This window comes from Amborella trichopoda, chromosome 10 (assembly GCF_054954075.1).
Source record: "Amborella trichopoda isolate Santa Cruz 75 chromosome 10, AtrichopodaSantaCruz75HAP2 v2.0, whole genome shotgun sequence".
Taxonomy (NCBI): Eukaryota; Viridiplantae; Streptophyta; class Magnoliopsida; order Amborellales; family Amborellaceae; genus Amborella; species Amborella trichopoda.
Genome location: NC_142345.1, coordinates 9,819,079 through 9,839,100, shown reverse-complemented (window position 1 = coordinate 9,839,100; position 20,022 = coordinate 9,819,079). Strand labels below are relative to the sequence as shown.

Below are 20,022 nucleotides of genomic sequence, written 5' to 3'. Positions count from 1 at the left end.
GGACACATGCTAGGTCACAACAAAACCTGGTCATTTTGACATATGGCACGCATCATGGTATGTCTCGAGACGAGAGTTTCGTAAGTCGGATCTGCACGAAATAAGGCCCGTTACGACCACCTCGCAAAGGGCTACAAGTTTGGTATAGTTTTTACGTTCAGTTAAAAGCCGAATAGTACAAATTTCAAGGTTAAAAATGACAAGAGTTTGGTCACTGGAATCCCGTTTTCGACGACTTCCCAATTTGGGGATATGCTCAAATGGAAACCAAATTGGACAAAATTTAGTACAAACCGATTATGAAAATGTTCCATTTAATTTATGACCCAAATAAGGACTTGGAACTTCATCGATCATGCCGGATCGGTGGTCAAAATTTATGGACTTGGCCGGATTGTTGCCCTTTCATGAAAAATCTGTTGTCAAGACAATCAAATGACATTAAAATGTTCAGAACGGATCAAACATCAAATTTACGATGATGGATCGTCTGAATCACCGCCGTAAGTATCTGAAAAAACTCTCGAAGTCTAGCAATGACAAGAGAACCCTCATAGAGAAATGGTTTTGTTACTTGCTCAAAAGAACTAATGGATATTTTTATAATTTTTTCCAAAAACAGGATTCCACTTTATTTCCATTAAATTGTAATTTTCCACAATTTGACTTAGTTTTGAGCATTTCACTCTTATTTTGTGGTTGCTCTATATAAGTGATCTCAAGTCAATTGTAAGCCTAAGTTGGGAAGCATAATAAAAATTGGGTTCTCGCCCCTTCAAGTCTTTGATTGTTCATAGCTTCTAACTTCAAGAGAGAGGAGAGAGAAAACTTTACCACCTTGGGTAATTACTTTTGGACCTCCAACTCCCTATAAATTCTAACTTTATACACCCTAGAACTCCTAACTTCCAATAGTATTCTATGCACACTACATCATACATCCTAGCCTACACCATAGTCCATACACCCTAGCTTTGACCTAAACCTAGCCCACTTTCTCTCTCCTCTCTCCCTTCTCTCCCTTATTTTTCTCTTTTTTTCTTATCCCCTATCTGCTGACACACACCTCGGGATGTACACATCATCACCCATCTCTCCACTTTATCAAAATCTCAAGCTCGCGTCTAGGAGTGTACACATCATCACTCCTCTCTCCTCTCCGTCGTTATCACAGGTGCAGACCTTCCGTTTTACACCTCTCTCTCTCTCTCTTTGCTTGTCCATTTTTTCTCTCATCTCCCACTTTTCTCTCCACCCGCGCTCATCTCCCTCTTTTTTCTCCACCCGTGCACATCTCCCTCTTTGCTTGTCCATTTTTTCTCTCATCTCCTACTTTTCTCTCCACCCCCGCTCATCTCCCTCTTTTATCTCTACCTGTGCTCATCTCCACCCGCGCTCACCAACTTCTTTTATTGAGGCTATTTTTACCCGTGACTTCGAGCTCACATCCACCTTTTTATTTTCATTTTTACTTATGGCGCCCTTTTAGGTTTTCACCATGCTCGGGTTTCTAATTTAGAATACTTTTACTCATGACTTCGTGGCCACATTTGTCTTTCATTTTTACTCATGGTGCCCTTTCGTGTTTTCACCATGCCCAATTTTCTTTTTGGCACAATTACCCATAACTTTGTTGCTATGTCCATATGAAACTCTCACTTTTACTCATGATGATCCTTATCGGATTCTCATCATGCCCGACTTTCTTTCTTTTTTGATGATTTTACCCACAACATTTATGGTTGTGTCCGTCTTTATAAAAGAGAATGCATCCTCCTTGATGATGAATAGAATGGAGGGGTTATTGCTGTATAAGGCTCACTCAAGGCAACTGATACCATGAGTTAGGCTTTTATTAAGACGGTAAGCACCACTGGAGAAGTTTTGAATTTTGCAAGGTGATGAATGACTCATACTGGCTGGGACACAAGGGTTTAAGTGAACCATGAGATACCTAGTGTATGAAAACCCACAGGGGATAATATATATCTTTAGGGTGAAGAAAATAGGTACCTCCCTAAGGACTGAAAGGCTTCTTTGATGATGAAGGTATACCATGTTTCATACACCGGTCGTAGCATATTTGCACCACAAGGGATGATGGTCCACTAGGGATTATAGATCATTGGGGATTATAAACAACTAGGGGTGATGGACCACTGGGTGACATACCATTGAGGATGATGGACCACTGGGTGACATACCATTGAGGATGATGGACCACTAGGGACTAGGGTCCATATGAATCTTCAGGCATGGTTTGACTTATGGGATCTTATGAAGGCTGAGATGAGTAGGATATTTTTGGTACGGTTTTATTAGGATAATGGAGTGCTGGCGAATTCCAAGTAAAGAGGTTTTTAGGGGGGGGGGTTTATGAAATTTCAATGGAAGAGGTAATTTATTTGATAAAAAGATAGTGTTTACCTGACTCACGGGGATGATAAGTGAAGTAGATCAGGTGATTGGGACTCATGGCGTTTTGTGAGTCAGAATTTATGGTGGAAGCCATGTACCAGCCAATTGGTAAGCCTAACTGTATCTTCAGAGCTTATACAAGGGTGTGCCCCCCAATGGTGTTTGAGCATACTAGGGACAAGGATATCCTTAATAAAATGTTAAGTGTGTCTCCGCTGGGGATCAGGTGTATTATGGATAGAAGATCCTTAGTAATGATGATGACCTAGGTGAGGTGCACCATTTTTAAGAATATCTGAACCCGATGAGTTTGAGGGTGGTTTTGAAGGTGGATCTTAGATGGGTAACATGGACCCATCAAAACTTAGCAAGCTGAACCCAGGGTTTCATTGGGTTAATAGGTTCATGCTTCGAACCTAAAGGGTTTGAAAAGGGGGGCTAATGAGCTCATAATTTTGGGCTTCACATAGCTTGAACGGGTTACCTACTGAGGGGTTAGTATGTTTAAGTGAATCAACAGGTATAACCCCCCTTGACCACCTTGTGTTGATGTGCACAAGTGTGTGCTAAGCTCATGGCTAGGCCATGAGCTCTGTGTGAATAATTGAGAGATCAGAGAGAAATCTCAAATGAGAGAAGACAAAGTTAAGGGTGAGTGGTGGTGAGGAGAGATGACAGACCCGCCTTAGGCGCAGGTCTGTGTTTCTGAGTGCATGAGAGAGACACAAGAAAGGATGAGAGAGAGAGAGTGATGGACCTGCCTTAAGCACGGGTCCATATATCGAGTGTGTGAGGAGGAGATGGCAGGGAGTAGGGGTGAGAGTGATGGACCCTCCCTAGGCACGGGTTTGTGTGCTTTGATGGGAGAGAGAGAGTGAAGGAAGACAGAGTGAGAGAAGGAGAGATGGGCCCACGCTTAGGCGCAGGCCCGAGATTTTTGACAGAGAGAAGGGTGGGGAGGTCCGCCAGGGCCTTCATGGGCCCGGCAGGCCGGACTATGGGCCCGATTTCATCTTGTGGTGAGCGCCTCTGGACTGGGCTAGGCTTGAGCTTCGCATTGAGCCTGGCTTCATCCAGTTCTGATACTGTTTGGTGAATATTTCCGTTTTTACCGCTGGGAGATTTTTTAAATCAAAGGCTCAAGCAAGGGCAGGGGTGGTCATTTCACCTTTTTCTTTGACCTCTAAGCTCTCCCATCTTCTCTAAAATCCCATTGTCCTTCTATATGGACTTGCATGGAATAAAGCCTTTGTAGGGGTATGTGGGGAAAGAGATTGTACAAGGGCTATATAAGGGCAAAGGGGGTTCCATTTTCTTCATTCCTCTTCATTTTTGGATTTTTAGAGAGAGAAAGTAAGAGAGACCGTTCCCTTAGAGTGAGAAAGTGATTTTTTAAAATGGGACTTTGAGAACATGGCTAGTTCTTCTAACCCCCAAGGTAACCATCTTTTTACCTTCTTTTTATTTTTTCTATCTCTTTCTTTCTTCTTCCTTGCATACTTCATGTTTGAATTTATGCATGAATACCCTTCTTTGAGCATAGTCTTGAAAACTTTAGCATCCTTAAGTATGTTTAAGCATTTCTTGAGCATGCTTAGCATATCTTGAGCACCTTGAACATATCTTAAGCACCTTAAACATATCTTGAGCACCTTAAATATTTTTATGAGCATCATGAACAGCCTAATAAGCAACACGAATATTTTTGGGAATCATGAGTATCACTTTAAACATCACGAACATGCTCTTGAGCATCACGAATATTTTCTTAGAGCATCACGTACATTTTCGGATACCATAAGCATTGCTTTGAGCACCCTGAGCATTTTGGAGCCTCATGAACATTACTTTGAACACCATAAGCATTTTTGAGCCTCATCAGCACTGCTTTGAACACCATGAGCATTTTGAGTCTCACGAGTACTACATTGAGCATCATCATCATTTTGAAGCACTTTTTATGTGAACCCTTCTCATTCTCGTGCAACCCTTCGTCTCCCATATTCTCTCATGTATGCTGTAACATCCAAAGCACCTTTTTTAGCATTTTCATATACCCCTTGCATTCCAAATGCATTTTTGCATTTTATCTTAACATTTTCAGCATCTTTATTGCATTGTTTTGCATCCTTAGGCATATTAAAGTACTTTTGAGTACTGTGATGCATAATCATGCCTTTTCTGATGTGGTTGAACATAGTTATGCACAATTATGCATCTTCTGAGCACTTTTGTACATAGTTATGCATTTTTTAGCATAGTCATGCATTTTAATGCATAGTCATGCATCTTGATGCATTCTTGATCACTTTGATGCTAGAAAAGGGAGCTCTTCAGGGCCACTTTTCGCAATGGGTTTTGACCCACGGACTTGTGATTTCTTAGAATCTCCCGGGTGCTTTGGATTAGCCAAACACCTTTTCTGTCAACCTCTTGCATATAGGGGAGATGCTATGGAAATTTTGCAAAATTCTTGATGCTTTCTTTTCTTCTTTCACGTGAAAACCCATAGCATACTGAACTGTTATTTTGGTCATTGCTCACTCTTTTCTTCTATTCTTCTCATGCAGTAAAAATTCTTGAGGTGAATCATTTACCTTGCCTTAGGGAGTTGGGCACTGACTCTAATACTGACACTTCCTTCACAAGATCTTCATCTCTTGGTGTTCTTGACATCACCCAAAAGCTAGAATGGCCTTTGAGCGTCACCCATGTAGGTGAAGACGCTCGATTCTATCTTTATGAGGATGCAAATGGTGAATCTGTGATACAAGGTGATGGTGTACCCATATATCATTCTCTTCATAAGAATTATGATTCCAGTGAAAACCTTCCTACCTAGGGAAAAGAATGATAGAAAAGGAGGGTCTTCATTGGGTATCTGGTGGACTCCGATTCGAGGGAGAGCACCACTATATGAGGGGATATAGCACATGGACCTTTGATGTCCTTTAATCTCATGCTAAGGACTTGGAAACATGTGTCCTAGCTGCAACTTGTCAGTGTTCGGCTAGGTACTATGACAGATGTTCGAATACAATAAAAGCCTTACTGAAAACCTGATGTTTCAAGGGCAACAACTGGCTCCATGATCTTGGTGAAGGAGGAATCACTCTCCCTGACATGTATTTTAATGGTGGTTTGCATATGTCGAGAGCCATGTATGAAGAGTTCATCCCTAATAATGGGGTGAGTTTTGGAACCCGACGCATCAATGGCGAACTACCACCTCCAGGTCTTTGTGAGCTGTTTTAAATCTATCAACTCTTGCGTTTAGAGACCAATGCCAAGATAATACATTTCAATGCATGGCAAGATTTCTTTAGACTTAGTATTTTGAAGGAATGATTTCTCGATCCTCTCTTCTTCAAGGCAAACAAGCATAGCTTTACCCATATTGTAGACATAACTTTCCTTCTTTTCTAGTTTATGTAAGGCATGATGTTACGGCCATACATTACTGCTTGTTTATTTCCTCTTGCTTTTGTACTTAGAGGCGACAAGACTGCAACTTATGACCTCTTATTTTGCTATGGAATGTGCTATTTTCTTTCATCTTCAACTTGTCTGCTTCTTTTGCTTTATAGTTTGCACTTTCTCTCATCTCTTGTGACCAACCCTTGTCTCCTTTAGAAGGGGGTAAGAGATGATATTGGAGGTCACTTCGCATGGGAACATATTTGAGCTCCACCATTCGTGACTTGAATGACCCTTCGGGTTTTCATCCAAGTCCTTGAGGTATGCATCATTTCTGGTTTTTACAAAAATCTCGCCAATATTTTTTTTGTGATGTTTTTGCCCATGGTTTTTCACCATGCTTGCCATTTTGCATTTGTACTCATGATGCCCTTGGGGATTTTCATCGTGCCCATTTTATTTTCTTTATTTTGACATATTTTTCTCATAATAGCTGATGATACAATTACGTCGGTCATTTTTTCTTTTCTTTCCTTTGACTTTTTTTACCTATGTTGCCCTTATGGATTTTTTGTCATGTCCATCGTTTTTAGGAGGCAATTTTAAGGTCATGCCTAAGTGACTGTCGATTTGGTGTATTTTAAAGTCATCCACCAAGACCCATGTTTGAAGACATTTTTCAGGGCCTTGGATCCCCGATCGGAACAAAAGAGAAGCCGGTCAATAAAGCCTTGACTTATAGTGGAATTTTCAATAGTTTCAGAATTGTCTTGCCCTAGGAAGGGTGAGAATGTTCCTAAGGACTTCAAAAGGCCACCTGTCAACTTTCGTCGCAGTCCGACATGTTTAAACAGTGCAAACAAAGAAACAGTTTCGAAAAAATCAGCCCCTAACACCTTGAAACAGACCCTGTAACTGGAATCCTATTTTCAGAGCATCGGATGGCTGTAGGACCACCCCCATTGGATCCGTCACGGTCGAAAACCTTTAGGGGTCAAGTTTTGGCCTAAACATACGTTTCAGGACAAAGTTATGGATAAAAGACTAAGAAAGGCAAGGCTGCACGCTATTCCCGTGCACCCTCACTGCACCAATTTCCATTAAAGGATAATGGTTTTCACAGTCACAAACAACAACTTTGAAGACCTGTGTCTCCCATGTTTCGAGTTGGATCCTGCTCAAATTTTGTGAGCGTGTTCGTCTCGTCAAGACGAGCATTTTGATATGTGGCACATCCCATGATGATGTCCGAGCAGGGAGAAAAACTAGAGAGAAGATGACGATACGTGATCAAGGTTGCAGGAAAATCAGTCGTAGCATGACCCACTGCCATAACATTGCGCTCGCGTACCTGATCGATGCGAAATTAGTTGCACTATGCGTAACGTACAGGGCTATGTCTGGTCCAAACCCCACGCATGATGAACAGATAGATATGGCGTGCGAAGATGTTAAAGTTCTGCAGAATTCTGGCTGTTGGAATCCAAGTTCCGGCAAAAAACCCAAAATTATGAAATCTTCGTTCGGGCACGAAATCGAGTTGTGTTTGTTGCAATACAATCGTGACGGCATGCTCAGTGCAGTTCAGCGAAAAAACCTAGAAAATACGTCAAGAAACGAGCACACTATCGATCCAAAGTTTATAAGATTCATGCAAATTTCAGGTCGCGTGATCGTGACCTAAAAACATGATCAATGACTCGAAATTAGGATCAAATTGATCGTCATGCTAAGCCCAATAAGAAAGTGATCATCTTTTGGTAAAACAGACACCAGAACAACCTCGAATCGGCCTAGAAAAATCGAACACATTCCATGGTTGTAATAAGGACTATTATGGAATTTTGTGTATGGATGGGTAGGGGCAAAATCGTCATTTTGCCCCTATTTTTGGATTTTTCTTTAATTCAAATAAATTATAATTATCATCAATTAGGTTTAACCCATGTTTAAGCAAAAGTCTATATAAACCATGCTATACTTCATTGTAAGGGGGCTTCAATTTTGATCAATAAAATTCAGAGTTAAGTTTTGAGATTGAGGGCCACGTTCAGGAGAGAGAGAGAGAGGAGAGAGAAGAAAAGTCTAGTATCCCTCAGTGAAGGTAACTCTCTCTCTCCTCCTCTCTTCTCTCTCCTCTTATGTCTTTCTCTCTCTTATGTCTTTCTCTCTCTTATTCTTTCTTTCTCTCTCGTCTTCTTCTTTCTTTCTCTATCATCTTATCCTTTTCTTTCTCTCTCCTTTTGGTCTTCTCTTTGTCTCTCTCTTCTTTCTCAAACATGCACGACAATAGGCATTGACGTGCATGTCTCTCTTTCCCTTCTTTCCTCTTTTCTCTCAGCTCTCGTTCCTCTGTCATGCCCCCTCTTTTTTAATCTTTTATCTTTTTCCTAATCTTCTTTTTCTTTTTCTCTATCTACTTTCCCTTTTTCTTTCTCTGCTTTCTTTCCTTATCTCTTTCTCCACTTTCCTCACTTATTTCTCTTTCTCTCTCTTGTTTGTCTCTACTTTCTCTCTCTTATCTCTCTCCCATTCGTCATGGACGGCAGAACCTATCGCTGTCCATGCTTCTTTCTCTTTCCTCTCTCCTCTGTCATGGACGATGGAATCCTATCGCCGTCCATTCTTCTTTATCTTTCCTCTCTCTTCTGTCATGGACGGCAGAACGATATCGTCATCCATGTTTCTTTCTCTTTCCTCTCTCCTCTGTCATGGACGTTGGAACCATATCATCTTTCATGCTTTTTTCTCCTTCCTCTCTTCTCTGTCATGAACCATAGAACCCATCGCCGTCTATGCTTCTCTCTTTTCTCTCTCCTCTGTCATGGGCGACGAAACCCTATCGCTATCCATGTTTCTCTTTTCTCTCTCCTCGGTCATGGACGGCAGAACCACATTACTGTCTATGTTTCTTTTCCCTCTCTTTCTCTTTTGTCATGGACGGCGGAACCCTATCGCAGTCCATGCTTCTTTCTCTTCTCTTGCTCCTTTGTCATGGACAACGGAGCTCCATGGCCGTCCATGTTCCTTTCCTCTCTCTCTCTTCTCTGTCGTGGATGGCGGAACCCTATTGTTGTCCATGTTTCTCTCCTCTATCATGGACGGTGGAACCGCATCGTCGTCCATGTTTCTTTCCCCTCTCTCTCTCTTCTATCATGGACGGCGGAATCCCATCGTCGTCCATGCTTCTTTCTCTTCTCTTGCTCTGCTGTCATGGATGACGAAACCTTATCGCCGTCCATGTTCCTTTTCAGGCTCCCTCTTCTCTGTCATGGATGGCGGTACCTTATCATCGTTCATGCTTCTTTTTTTTTCCTTTCTTCTCTATCATAGACGGCGGAACCCCATCGCTATCCATCTTTCTTTCTCCTTTCTTCTTTCTTTTCTCTTCCCTCTCTTCTTTCTTCTCTCTTCCCTCTCTTGTTTCTTCTCTCTTCTCTCTCTTCTTTCTTCTCTCTTCTTTCTTCTCTATTCTCTCTTCTCTTCTCTTTCTTCTTTCTTCTCTCTTCCCTTCCAATATTCTTCTACTACTCCTTCTGCTCTTCTCATTTCTCCCTCTTTCTTCTCTCTTTTTTTCTTCTTCGTCTCTTGTTTGACCAAGAGATGGGTTAAGTCTAGCACTGTCATGGTAGTCTTGTCATCGAGCAGTATTGCAGCTGTGCCGGTCTGAGCAACTGTGCCCATCTTGCTGCCACGACAAACTGGTCATCGTGCCAGGTTGGTTGGTGATGGTTCTATCGTCGAGTAGTATTGCCATCGTGCCGTTCAGAGTTACCATGCCCGTCTTGCTACTACACAAAATCAGTCATCGTACTAATCTAGCCCCATGTGTCGGGCTAACCCCTTGGTCAAATTCCTCTTTTCTCTATTCTATTCCTTTCTTCTTCACCCAATTCTCTATCCTCTTATTCTTCCCTTTCTTCGTTTGAATGCATAACTCGTGTGCATTCGCCCAAAGATAAGGTGAGGTCTCTTAGCCCACTTCTCTTGTAAATTAATCATGTGTGTGTGATTGTAGAAACAAAAGAGTACAGGTCAAGGGAGGTGATTTTAGACCAGTTGTAAGATTGGGGGGCTTTCCGTCGTGATCTAAGAGGGTGCCCACACGAGTCAGCCCGAGTGAGTCACAGACCCAAGTGGGGTGTGTCCCGCCTCACATCAAATTCCTCTCTCATCGGTTGATGTACCTACTCTTGTTTTTTAACAACGTTCCTAAGAGAGCGATCTTAAGTCTCGGGTTCCCTTTGAAACCTGCGACATGTGCCACCCGGTCATCCCTACTTGGTGGCGAGATTGAGGCATCTAACCAGCTTGGTGACTCCACCGGGGACACATTACCCTTTCGTCAGATAGTTCTTGTTTGGCTAGTTTCTCGTTTGTTTTTTTGCATTGCACTCACATGGCTTCAGGGTTCTCGAACCCGTTTATTCGGATCGGGGATCTCGAACCAAGCAAGATGGATCGAACACCTCCTAAGGGAACCAAGAGAAGATGGGTGCCAAGGGCTGCTCGTCGAAAGAACAAGGTTCCTCAGCTACTGATCGAGCAAGAATTTCTCAAGCCTCTTCCTCCATTGCCAACCTTGCAGGACTTCATCCCCGATGCAATCTTCTTTACTCCCTCATCTCCTTAGGAGAACATCCCTGGGCCATCTTTTACTCATTGCACGTCCAATAAGGGTGACGACACTAAAAGCATCCCCCAATGGTCTAAGCAGGGGGAAGATTCAAAAGATCCCCTGCACACGTCCAATTTTAGTGATGATGTAAAAAGCTACCCAAATCGGTCCAAGGAGGGAGATGACCTTAAAAGTTCCTCAACTACTAACCCCCCTTCTTCTTTGTTTCCTTCATCTCCTTCGTCCTCTGTATCTATTGCAGAGACAATCCGAGAATGTCCAGACTTCGAGGCCCTTGACAGAGAACTTGAAGGACCTAATATAAGCAGGTCGCATAGGAAGCGGCTGAGAAAGACACTAGCCCAGACGATTGGATTCTTGACAGTCGTTGGCGCCCTGGCGGCTCGAGGCAAATAAGAGCCATCCTCTTTTATTGGGAGGTGTAGGAAGTCAAAGACAAAGAAACCCCAGTGGCCTCCTAAGCCTGACTTTGAGCAAAGGTTGAGAGAATCAAGAGAAAAGAGCTTCTATTCTCAAGAAGCCTTTCATATGGTGCAGATCCCGAAAGCATCACCCAGCACGGGGCAAATGAGCTTGAGATCGCAGAAGACGCTGTAACCTCTACCTCAGAAGCCAATGGTCCTGAATTTTCCGTGTCCACCACTCCTTCCTCGCCCAAATACCATAGACAATCCACCCATCCTCAAGTTCCCTGGGACACCTATGGTCCCATACACACAACCACTCCTTCCTCACCCAAATATCGCAGCCAATCCACCAATCCTCAAATTCCTAGGGACATTTCTGATCCCATACACCCAATTACCTCCTAATCCTCAACCTCAAACCTCCACTCCACTAAAACAAATCCCTGTCACCCAATCCACCCAAACCTCCCAAGCCATGCCGACTGCACAACAAAGTCAGCCAGTAGTCCAAAATAAATCTCCTCAACCTAAACCTGCTCCTCAACCTATTATACCACCCAAGCCTGTACGAGACCAGAAGCACAAAAGGCTCATGAGGGAAAAGGTGAAATACGACGTGCTAGGGCACCTGAGGGAGCTTCCAGCTCTTCTCAACATATATGATGCTCTCAAAGGATTATCGTATGGATCTGGTTCAGGCTCTTTCTAATCTAGAAGTGTACGAGACCGAGGCGGTAGCCATTAAGGTGGACCCATTAATCCTGAGTGGATGTATGACGATAACTTTCTCAGAGGATGATCTTCAACTGGGAGAAAAATTTCACAATCGCCCTCTCTTCATCACTGGTGTGCTACATACATGCCCCATCAGCCAAATTATGCTGGATGGAGGGTCGGCAGTCAACCTTATCCTAAGGAGAATTCTCACTCATTTGGGATTGGGGTCTGAAGATCTTACTCCAACTCATATCACAGTCCAGGGGTTCAACCAGTCAGGAGAGAAGCCGGCTGGCACGATTCGCCTTTGTCTCAAGATCGGTGAATTAAACGATTACGCCCAATTTCATGTAATCGACATCGACACCTCCTACAATGTCCTTCTTGGTTTCCCTTGGCTCTATGACCAGGGAGTGGTTCCGTTCACATTGCATCAATGCTTCAAGTATAGTCAAGATGGGAGACAGTATACAGTCTGTGCCGATAAAAGACCATTTCTTGTAGCTGAAACTCACTATGATGTTGCCAAGTATTGCTTCACAGATTTGGTGTTACCCCAAAAGCCAAATGATGGTGATCGGAAGTCAGTGAGGAAGACAGAACCCTCGCCTCATGAAGAAGTTGAGGACATTGGGCGAACACTCGTGAACATGTTTAAAGAGGAGGAAAGACAAGGAAAAATCAGCCCTCTGACTCCCATTCATCCCAGTATGCCATCCACTATCTCTGAGGAAACTCCTTCTTTGCCTAAAGATGAGGCTTCCTCTTCAACTGCCATTCCTGAGTCACCTTTACACGAAAATGAACATGAAGTCACTCTTCAAACTAAGGAAGTCATGGGGATAGATCTCCCAACCCCAAAAGTCACCTACACGCCAGACCATCAAAAGGTCCTGCATGTCCCCATTGCCCTCTTGGAGGCAGAACTGGCACATCAGCCACCGCGGAAGGTCTTGCGCTTCTCTTATTCTACGGGAAGAGAGTAGTTAGAAAAAGGACAACCCTCTCGCCCTCGAGAGCAGGATCCCCTGGCAGAGTTAAGAAGCAAGGTTCGCAATCTCCAGAACCTACTGGAGGTTATGCGTATCACCTGAAAACATCTAAAGGAGTTTGTGCCTGAGATTAAGAGGTATGACGAGCTTGAAGTGAATGTGCCTCAAATAGAAGCCAATGCCCCTCTTGATTGGATTATTTATAGTGACAAGGTTCATCAAATGATGAGAAAAATGAATTATGAGCCCCTGTCCAACCAAACATTAAGAGGGGAGGTGGCAACCGCTCTCCCATTCGAGGCCATTGAAACCACAACAGATGGCAACAACACAAAGCAATGCATAGGGGTCTCCTTTACAAAAGGGAAGAAATAGTAATGCCCTGAAACACAGCCTACACAAGCGCAAGAGATGAAATGCAAAAAAGTAGAAAGAAAGAATAAAGTCATACATCAGAATGAGGCAGAGGAAAAAAAGAAGTATCTCATTCATTCAAAAATCGTTACAAGTGTCATTATACAAAGAAAAAAAAAGGAGAAAAAGACAAAATGACACTTTAAAAGGCAATCAATGGTCTCATTGATCTTCTCTCCGGAAGCTGCAGAAGATGCCTTGACACGTTGGATGCGCCTCATCAAGTCAATTACCAATTGAGCCTCGTGCTCCAAGAAGGCAGTTTCCTCCTCCAAGGCGTAGTCAAGGGCTGAAATTTCCTTGGTTAGGACCTCATCTTCAACTTCTCAGGATTTCGCCTCCTTCTCGAGCCCATCAAACTCCTCCCTCAGCCTTTGTATCTCTGCCTTCAAGGTCGTCATTCTGTTAAAACGAGCGACCGCCCCTTCATTAAGATCATATCTCCGAGAAGCCACAACATCCCTCTTCTGTGTATTGGCTTATACTGATTCCCGACAATGCAATAGAGAGGCTTCCAGGGAGGCCAATATAGAATCCTCTAATTGTTGTGCAGTTGTTTCCTATTGAAGTGCCCTTTTTCGCCATCCCTCTAGCTCATTCATGGTGCGATCAAAATATGGGAGGACCTCTTGTGTGTCCCCTAGGAGGGAAAGTTTCCTTAGCTTCTGAATTGCATCGCCGAGATCGGCGAAGGGAAATTCCTTTAACTTTCAAACGCGCACATGAAGCATATACATAATCATGCCAGATACCCTGCTGAAACTAGGCCTGGATAGTGCTGTTGGGGCCGCCACTACGGTGGGAGCATCGATTCAACGGCGGGGCTCAAAGGGATGATAGCTCACTGGCTCTTCTAGAGCAATGGCGAAGCCCAAAGCCTCGACCCAGTCTCAGGCTGCTCAGTCTCCTCAGCATTAGCGTTCTCTCCTGAGCCCTCAATCATAGTCTTACAGGACCAATTTCTCCTTGGCTCTCAACCTTTGAAGCCACCACATCAATCTCAGTAGGCTCAGCCCCTTCAGGGTCAACGTCTTCTCTTTGCCCCTCACTTTCTGGAGCAGTCTCAGTAAGGTCAGCAACAATCTCCTCACCTTGACCTTTGCCTGCTGAGGCTACCACTTCAGTCTTAGCATGCTCCAAAAAGACCTCTCCTCCTTGTCTCTCACCCTCTGGCATGACCTCGATGAGTTCTAGACTAGTTTATTCTCCTTGCCCTTCATCTTCATAAACTGCCATCTCAGCCTCGACAAGTTCAGGGCCCACCTCCTCTCTTTGACTTTCATCCCCTGGAGCTACCACTCCAGTCCCAGCTGCGGTCTCTCCTACCTGACCCGCAACTCCCACAACTAGAACTTCTACTGCTTCCTCTTCAGGATTTCCACTCTCTGGGGCTATTGCCTCTGAACCCCCAAGATCTTCCCCCCAAGAATGGCCTGGGTGTGTATCACCCATAACTTCATCACCTGTGGCAGCAGCCTTCTGATGCTCAGGTGCCTCGTCAACTGTAGGTTCCTCCTCCTGAGGGATGTTGGGGCCTGCACTACTCATGACTGCGACCCCTGTCTCAGTCGGGGTAACAACCTCCTCAGGTTCAGAGGCCCTGACAACTTCAACAACAACTGTAGGACTTTCATCTCCAGCCCCATTAATCTCCACTGGGACTAGATCTGACTCAGGGGCCACTCTTCGAACCTAGGGTACCACCTCAAGCTCAGGTGTCCCCTCTCTATCAAAAGCAATGACGATGGGCTCAGAAGGGCCGGAGTCGTCTACCTCAATCTCTGAAGAGGTAGAAAACAACTCAGGAGTGGTACAAGATGAAAAAGACAAGATAGATGATGACTCAGAAGGAGTAGTGAGCGAACTTGAGGAGACAGAAGATGAAGAGCCATCTGCCGGTTCTAAAATGACCGAAAGATTCACTCTTTTGTGCTATGGAAGGGGCCTGACAGCACAAGACAATGCACGACTACCAGTGGGGCAACGCATTTCCTTTTCTTTCCTTCTGCTTGGGAAGGCCCAGTCATCTTAGAACTCCCCCATGAGAGGAACTTCCAGCAAGAGCGCTGTGCGGGCCTCTCCCAATCAACGCATTCAAACCTTGAGTTGGGTGCCCTTCATGATTAGGGACCTTTCGACCCTCCTTCCACTGAAAGATAGAGGTGAGATTGTCGAAAAGGCTCCTTGTCTTCTTTTCCATAGCAAGAAGCTGCGGTGAGGAGTTGTCCGCTGCTATCTCTAGGGGTATCCCAAGATCCTGCCAGTTTCAGGGGTAACCCAAGGTAAAGACCTCGCCAAGAGGGGGAGTCTTAATAATCTTCCTTTGCCTAGTATCTTGGCGCCAGTTGCAGTTATCCCCTTTCTAGGGGTGATCAGCTTCTCAATAACTTTAGCTGGTGATTCTCAACCAGCGTCCATAACCTTCGGTGGCTCGGACCCTTCTGCCAAAGTGTGGTATCACATATTTGCTGACCTCTGTCATCTCTAAACATGTGGACCATGTAGTGCGAATGTGCCTTGGCAATTCTTGAAGAGTCCTTAGCTCTTCTTTCCTTCCTGTGTTCACTCTGCCATGACGCTTCTCAAAGAATATAGAGAAGGGGCAGCCTTGATTCAGCCCATGTTGACGAGCAAAATGATGGGGGAAGTACCCTTCAAGCCTGGCACTATTGGAGGTTCGGTAGGGCAAAAATCCCCCTCTAATACTCAAGATGAACATGAGCTCCTCAATGGTAGTAGGAGCACCATCCAGCTCTTTCCCCATCTCATCAATAAAAGCCCGATCAGTATGGCCCCCGACCGGAAAGGGGACACAACGCATGTTGGAAGTTTCATTCTCAAACAAATTACGAGCATTCTCTGAGGTGTGAAAGATAGCCTTCTTCCTAGCAATCCTCAATAGGAAGGGGCACATCTTCTCCCCCACGCCTAGATTTCTAAAATAAGTGGCAAGGAAATAGGCTCCTAGCCACCCGTACACATAATGAATGGGGAATGGTGTCTTGAAGTCCCCATGGAAAGCTTCACCTCTAACAAGGCCATGGCCCCCCTCCTTGCCGTTATAGGCCTTCCCTCTCGAGATAGCTCCCAGTCCATGGTAGATGTTGCACATGACTAGTTGTATAAGGGCATAGTGGCGCCCCCTCGCCATGTCGCAAGCCACATAGAACGTGCATGGACGGATTGTATCGGCTCCCCCAGGGAGAACAAACTTGCACAGGAACAATATTAGGTATGCGGCCAAGAAGACACAGTCATCACTGGTCTCGGGTTGGTAAATTGGAGGCGTCCCCTTCATAGTTGCCTTCCCCTTTCCCCCTGAAATACCTGGACCCACCTCAGGGTAATCTCTGCAAAAGAATTTCAGCCACTCGGCAAAGATCACTCGACCATTGGTGGCCTTGAATTAAAGTAACAGGTAAATCTCGAAGATCTCTTGAAGACTAGCAAGCGATTCTTCTTCACTAAGGCGTGCACCACCAAAAATCACCGAGTTCTGAGGCACAAACTCATCATTCATCGCGCCTATGAGTGGGAGCCTGCCAATGAAATCAAGATCTAGATAGGAGATCCCTACTTCACCATGACCGAGGAGCCATGTATTACTTACATGACTCCATGTCTCCAATAATACCTTGACGGTATTTGAGCATCGGTCGTAGTAGCTGCCTGAACATTGTACAATAGCTAATAAAGAGGCACACTCGAGAACACTGCTGTACAACCCTAGCACTTTAATGCTCTATGAGGAGTACCCCTTCAAATACTGATGCTCCCTTTGCACTCGGAGACCAATAGAAGACCATCTCAGCCCCTTCGTCTTCTCCATTCTCTTCCCCAAAGTTGGCAACTTCTCGCCAGAGGCCACGTTCCTATGCATGCAATGAAGGATGACTACCCCTTCTTCAATACTCACATTTCCATTGTTGTCTTCTCGGACCTCAAAATGAACCAGGTCAGTAATAAAAGTGACACTAAGGGGCCACTCCGGTTTGCATATTGGTTCTGCCAACCAAATAGATTCACCCCTTACTAGACTCTCATCAGTAAATTCATTGGTGCCAAGCTCTCCTCTCCTTGGAAGGTTTTTCATGTCAGGGATTCTGTATGGAGACCTGGCCATCAGACTAAACTTAAGGGCTCGCTGTCGTCTGTGAATCGTTAAGGCACAAGGCTATCACCGAACGTGAAAGGCGCAAGGCTATCACTGTGCGTGAAAGGCACTGACTAGCACCGCTTGAGTTCGTCAAAACCCAATGCTAGATGTGCCTTTCAAAGCCCAGAGCCAGCTGTGTTTCTCAAGGGCTAACGCTGGCTGTATTTCAAAGGCTAACGCCGGTTGTGTTCTCAAGGGCTAACTCCAACTGTGTTTGACAAAGGTCCAGCGCTGGCTGTGTTTCTCAAGGGGTAACACCGGCTGTGACTATTGCCAGTTGTGATCTTTGAGCAGTGCCGTTTGTGTTGAAATCTCTCATACATGCCACGGATTGCGTATGTGTCACCTCGAACCCCGGGTGTGCCACTTGACAACTGCCAACCGCGACGTGGTCTGACACACGCCTCGCATGCGTTGATGGCGAGCATCATTGCCCAGTGACCATTCGCTGCCTACGACTGTTCACTACCCTCCGACCACTCGGTTTCTCGTTGAGAAACTTCTCCACGCATCGGAAACCCATTGATGGACTTTTCTTCTTCCTCCACACCGCCGAAAAACCACCAAAATCCTATCGGTAGGACCCTGCTAAGCTCTCAGCCCCTTTCCCTCACTTTTCTGGTACCCCAAGACCACTGTCGGAATCCCAACAGACCCCGGCAATCCCCCTATCTTCTTCACCTTGGCAATGGTGAAACTCACCTAGTCAGTGCAACCCCTTTGCGACTGCTCTGTTGGAGTTTCTCACCGCTCCCATGACTTCCAGCAACTGCCTATGAGCCCTGCGTTTTCGCCGAAGTTCTCACCAAGAAGTCTCTCTCTCTCACTGTACAAACTCTCTAAACGTTTTACCTCAGGTAAAACAGTGAAATGGGGTTTTACCCCTTATATAGCTGCTGCTTCCCCGAAGTACCTCTCACAAGGCATAAATGATAGAGAAGTCCTCGAAGGCCAAACAACAGTAGGTCGGACCGGGTCGGGCTCACGCCTGAAGCCCGAATTGAAGTTTACTGCCGCCCATGTAATGCCGACCAACAAGTGCCGGATTGTGACGTCTTAGAACTTCCGGTGTGCTGTTGTGCATGAGAAAAGGAGGCGCACGGCAGGATAAGGCGAAGTGCGTGGCAAGGCGAAGTGCGCGGCAAGGCGAAATGAATGTGTCGCCGCGAGTGTTAGTGATGCAATGGATTTAGACTGCAGGGACTGGTTGTTTAAGATGGTCCTTGAGGGACTACCCCCTTTTTCCCCTTTTTCTTCCATTTTTCTTTTCCCTCTTCTTTTTCTCTTCCTCCTTGTGCCACTTTTTCCTTCCTTGTGCCACTTGCTGCTCTCCTTATGTCACTTGGAGGTGGCTTGCTGTCACCTCACCTCCCCCTTTTCCTTATTTCTTTTAAACCCACCCAGCTCTCTCTCCCTCTCTATCTCTCCCACCCTCACGCCATCCAATCCTTATTATCCCTCTCTCACTCTTTAAGAGAAATTTGGGGAAGCTTGGAAGAAGCTCCCTCTACCTCATTGTTGGAGCACTTGTGGAGGAGCTTGAAGTGGCTGTGGAAGGAAGGATTGGAAGGCGTTTTTGTTGTTAAAGTAAGTAGATCATTACCTTGCCATTTCATAGTATGAATTGAACATGAATCAAGCATGATTTTGATCCTAGAATAAGCATGAATAATGCATGTGGTGAGCATGAAAAGGGTGTGAACATTGATACTATATGCACACTGTTCTGTTATGATTTTTCAGCAACAATGGCTTGCCTTTACATGATGAATGAGTGATGAAACTCCTCAAATTATTGGGGTAACTTGTGAATTAAGGGGGAATATGTATCTATTATGTGTTAAAAAGGATTGCATGCTGATTTCTAATGAAAGTTGGAAGCTATGAACAAATCTTTAGAGCATGCTATGACTGTGACATGAAAATCCAGGGACTGTGCATGGTTTTATAAGACGTGATTGGCCTACCAAATGGTGTCTGAACTGCCTCAAATTGCCACCATTAGAAAGGTATCTGAGTCTATTTTAATCTTTATGTTTACGTCCAATTGAAATTCGTAATAATTTGAAAGTTATGCTTCATTTTATGCACCTATGTCACTGTTGACAGACTGTATAAATTTTCAGAAATATCACTCTAGTTGCACTGAGGTTTTGTTCGACCTAATGAAGTCAAAATGACTCTTAACCGCATCCATTTGAGAGATACACGAGTTTCATATTAGTTTATTGTTTTAACCTTATCCAAATTCTATATAATTTAAAAGTTGTGTTTCAAAATATGTGGATATGTCACTGTTGACAGATTGCAGAAAACTCAGAAATTTTGTTTCTGATTTCATAAGTTTTAAATGATCGAATGGAGTTCAATTTCATTAAAACCACTATCATTTGAAAGGTATATGTGTCTTTTTGAATTCACATGTTGATATAATTTTGAATTTTTTTTTAAATAGAGAGTAATACAGCAAAATAAGAATACGTCATTGATGACCAAACTTAACAATTTCCAGAACTATTGCTTCTGTTCCCTTAAGCTTTTTGACAGACCAAATGGGGTCAAATTTCTCTCAAATTACTATCACATGAAAGCTAATAATGTTAAATGGAAATTTTGTTTTGGAATTATATTGAAATTCCATATAAATCTGATGTTTATACCCTTGTTTATGAAACATACCCCAATATGACATTTATGAATCTCAAGATTCTTTTGTAACCCTGAATTGGTCATGCTCAATTAAGATTCACACTTTCTGTGATTGAGGGAGGCTCATACCCACTCTGAAAGAGCAATTAAAATGAAGTAAATTTCCCTCATAAGTTTGATGTTATGTCTGACATTGCACATGCATATTTCTGA

At 44.2% G+C, this 20,022-nt stretch overlaps 1 protein-coding gene and 1 long non-coding RNA gene across 11 annotated transcripts in view; both read left to right on the top strand.

Moving 5' to 3' along the window:
- The first annotated feature begins 2,379 nt into the window (after nucleotides 1-2,379).
- LOC148780049 (uncharacterized) lies at nucleotides 2,380-5,973 on the top strand. Its single transcript, XR_016043328.1, has 2 exons — nucleotides 2,380-3,856; nucleotides 4,989-5,973. It is a non-coding gene; the product is annotated as an uncharacterized LOC148780049 (long non-coding RNA).
- Nucleotides 5,974-6,162: 189 nt separating this feature from the next.
- Nucleotides 6,163-20,022, top strand: part of LOC110008274 (uncharacterized) — a 31,656-nt gene continuing 17,796 nt past the window's right edge. For 5 of the 10 annotated variants that reach the window (XM_088850374.1, XM_088850376.1, XM_020674799.2 and 2 more), the window contains exon 1: nucleotides 6,163-19,169. In XM_088850374.1, the coding sequence (XP_088706500.1) occupies nucleotides 11,541-12,584 (1,044 nt within the window). In that variant the 5' untranslated portion in view covers nucleotides 6,163-11,540 and the 3' untranslated portion in view covers nucleotides 12,585-19,169. The remainder of the gene's footprint in view (nucleotides 19,170-20,022) is intronic. The other 5 variants (XM_088850375.1, XM_020674798.2, XM_088850373.1 and 2 more) reach the window with 2 other exon arrangements.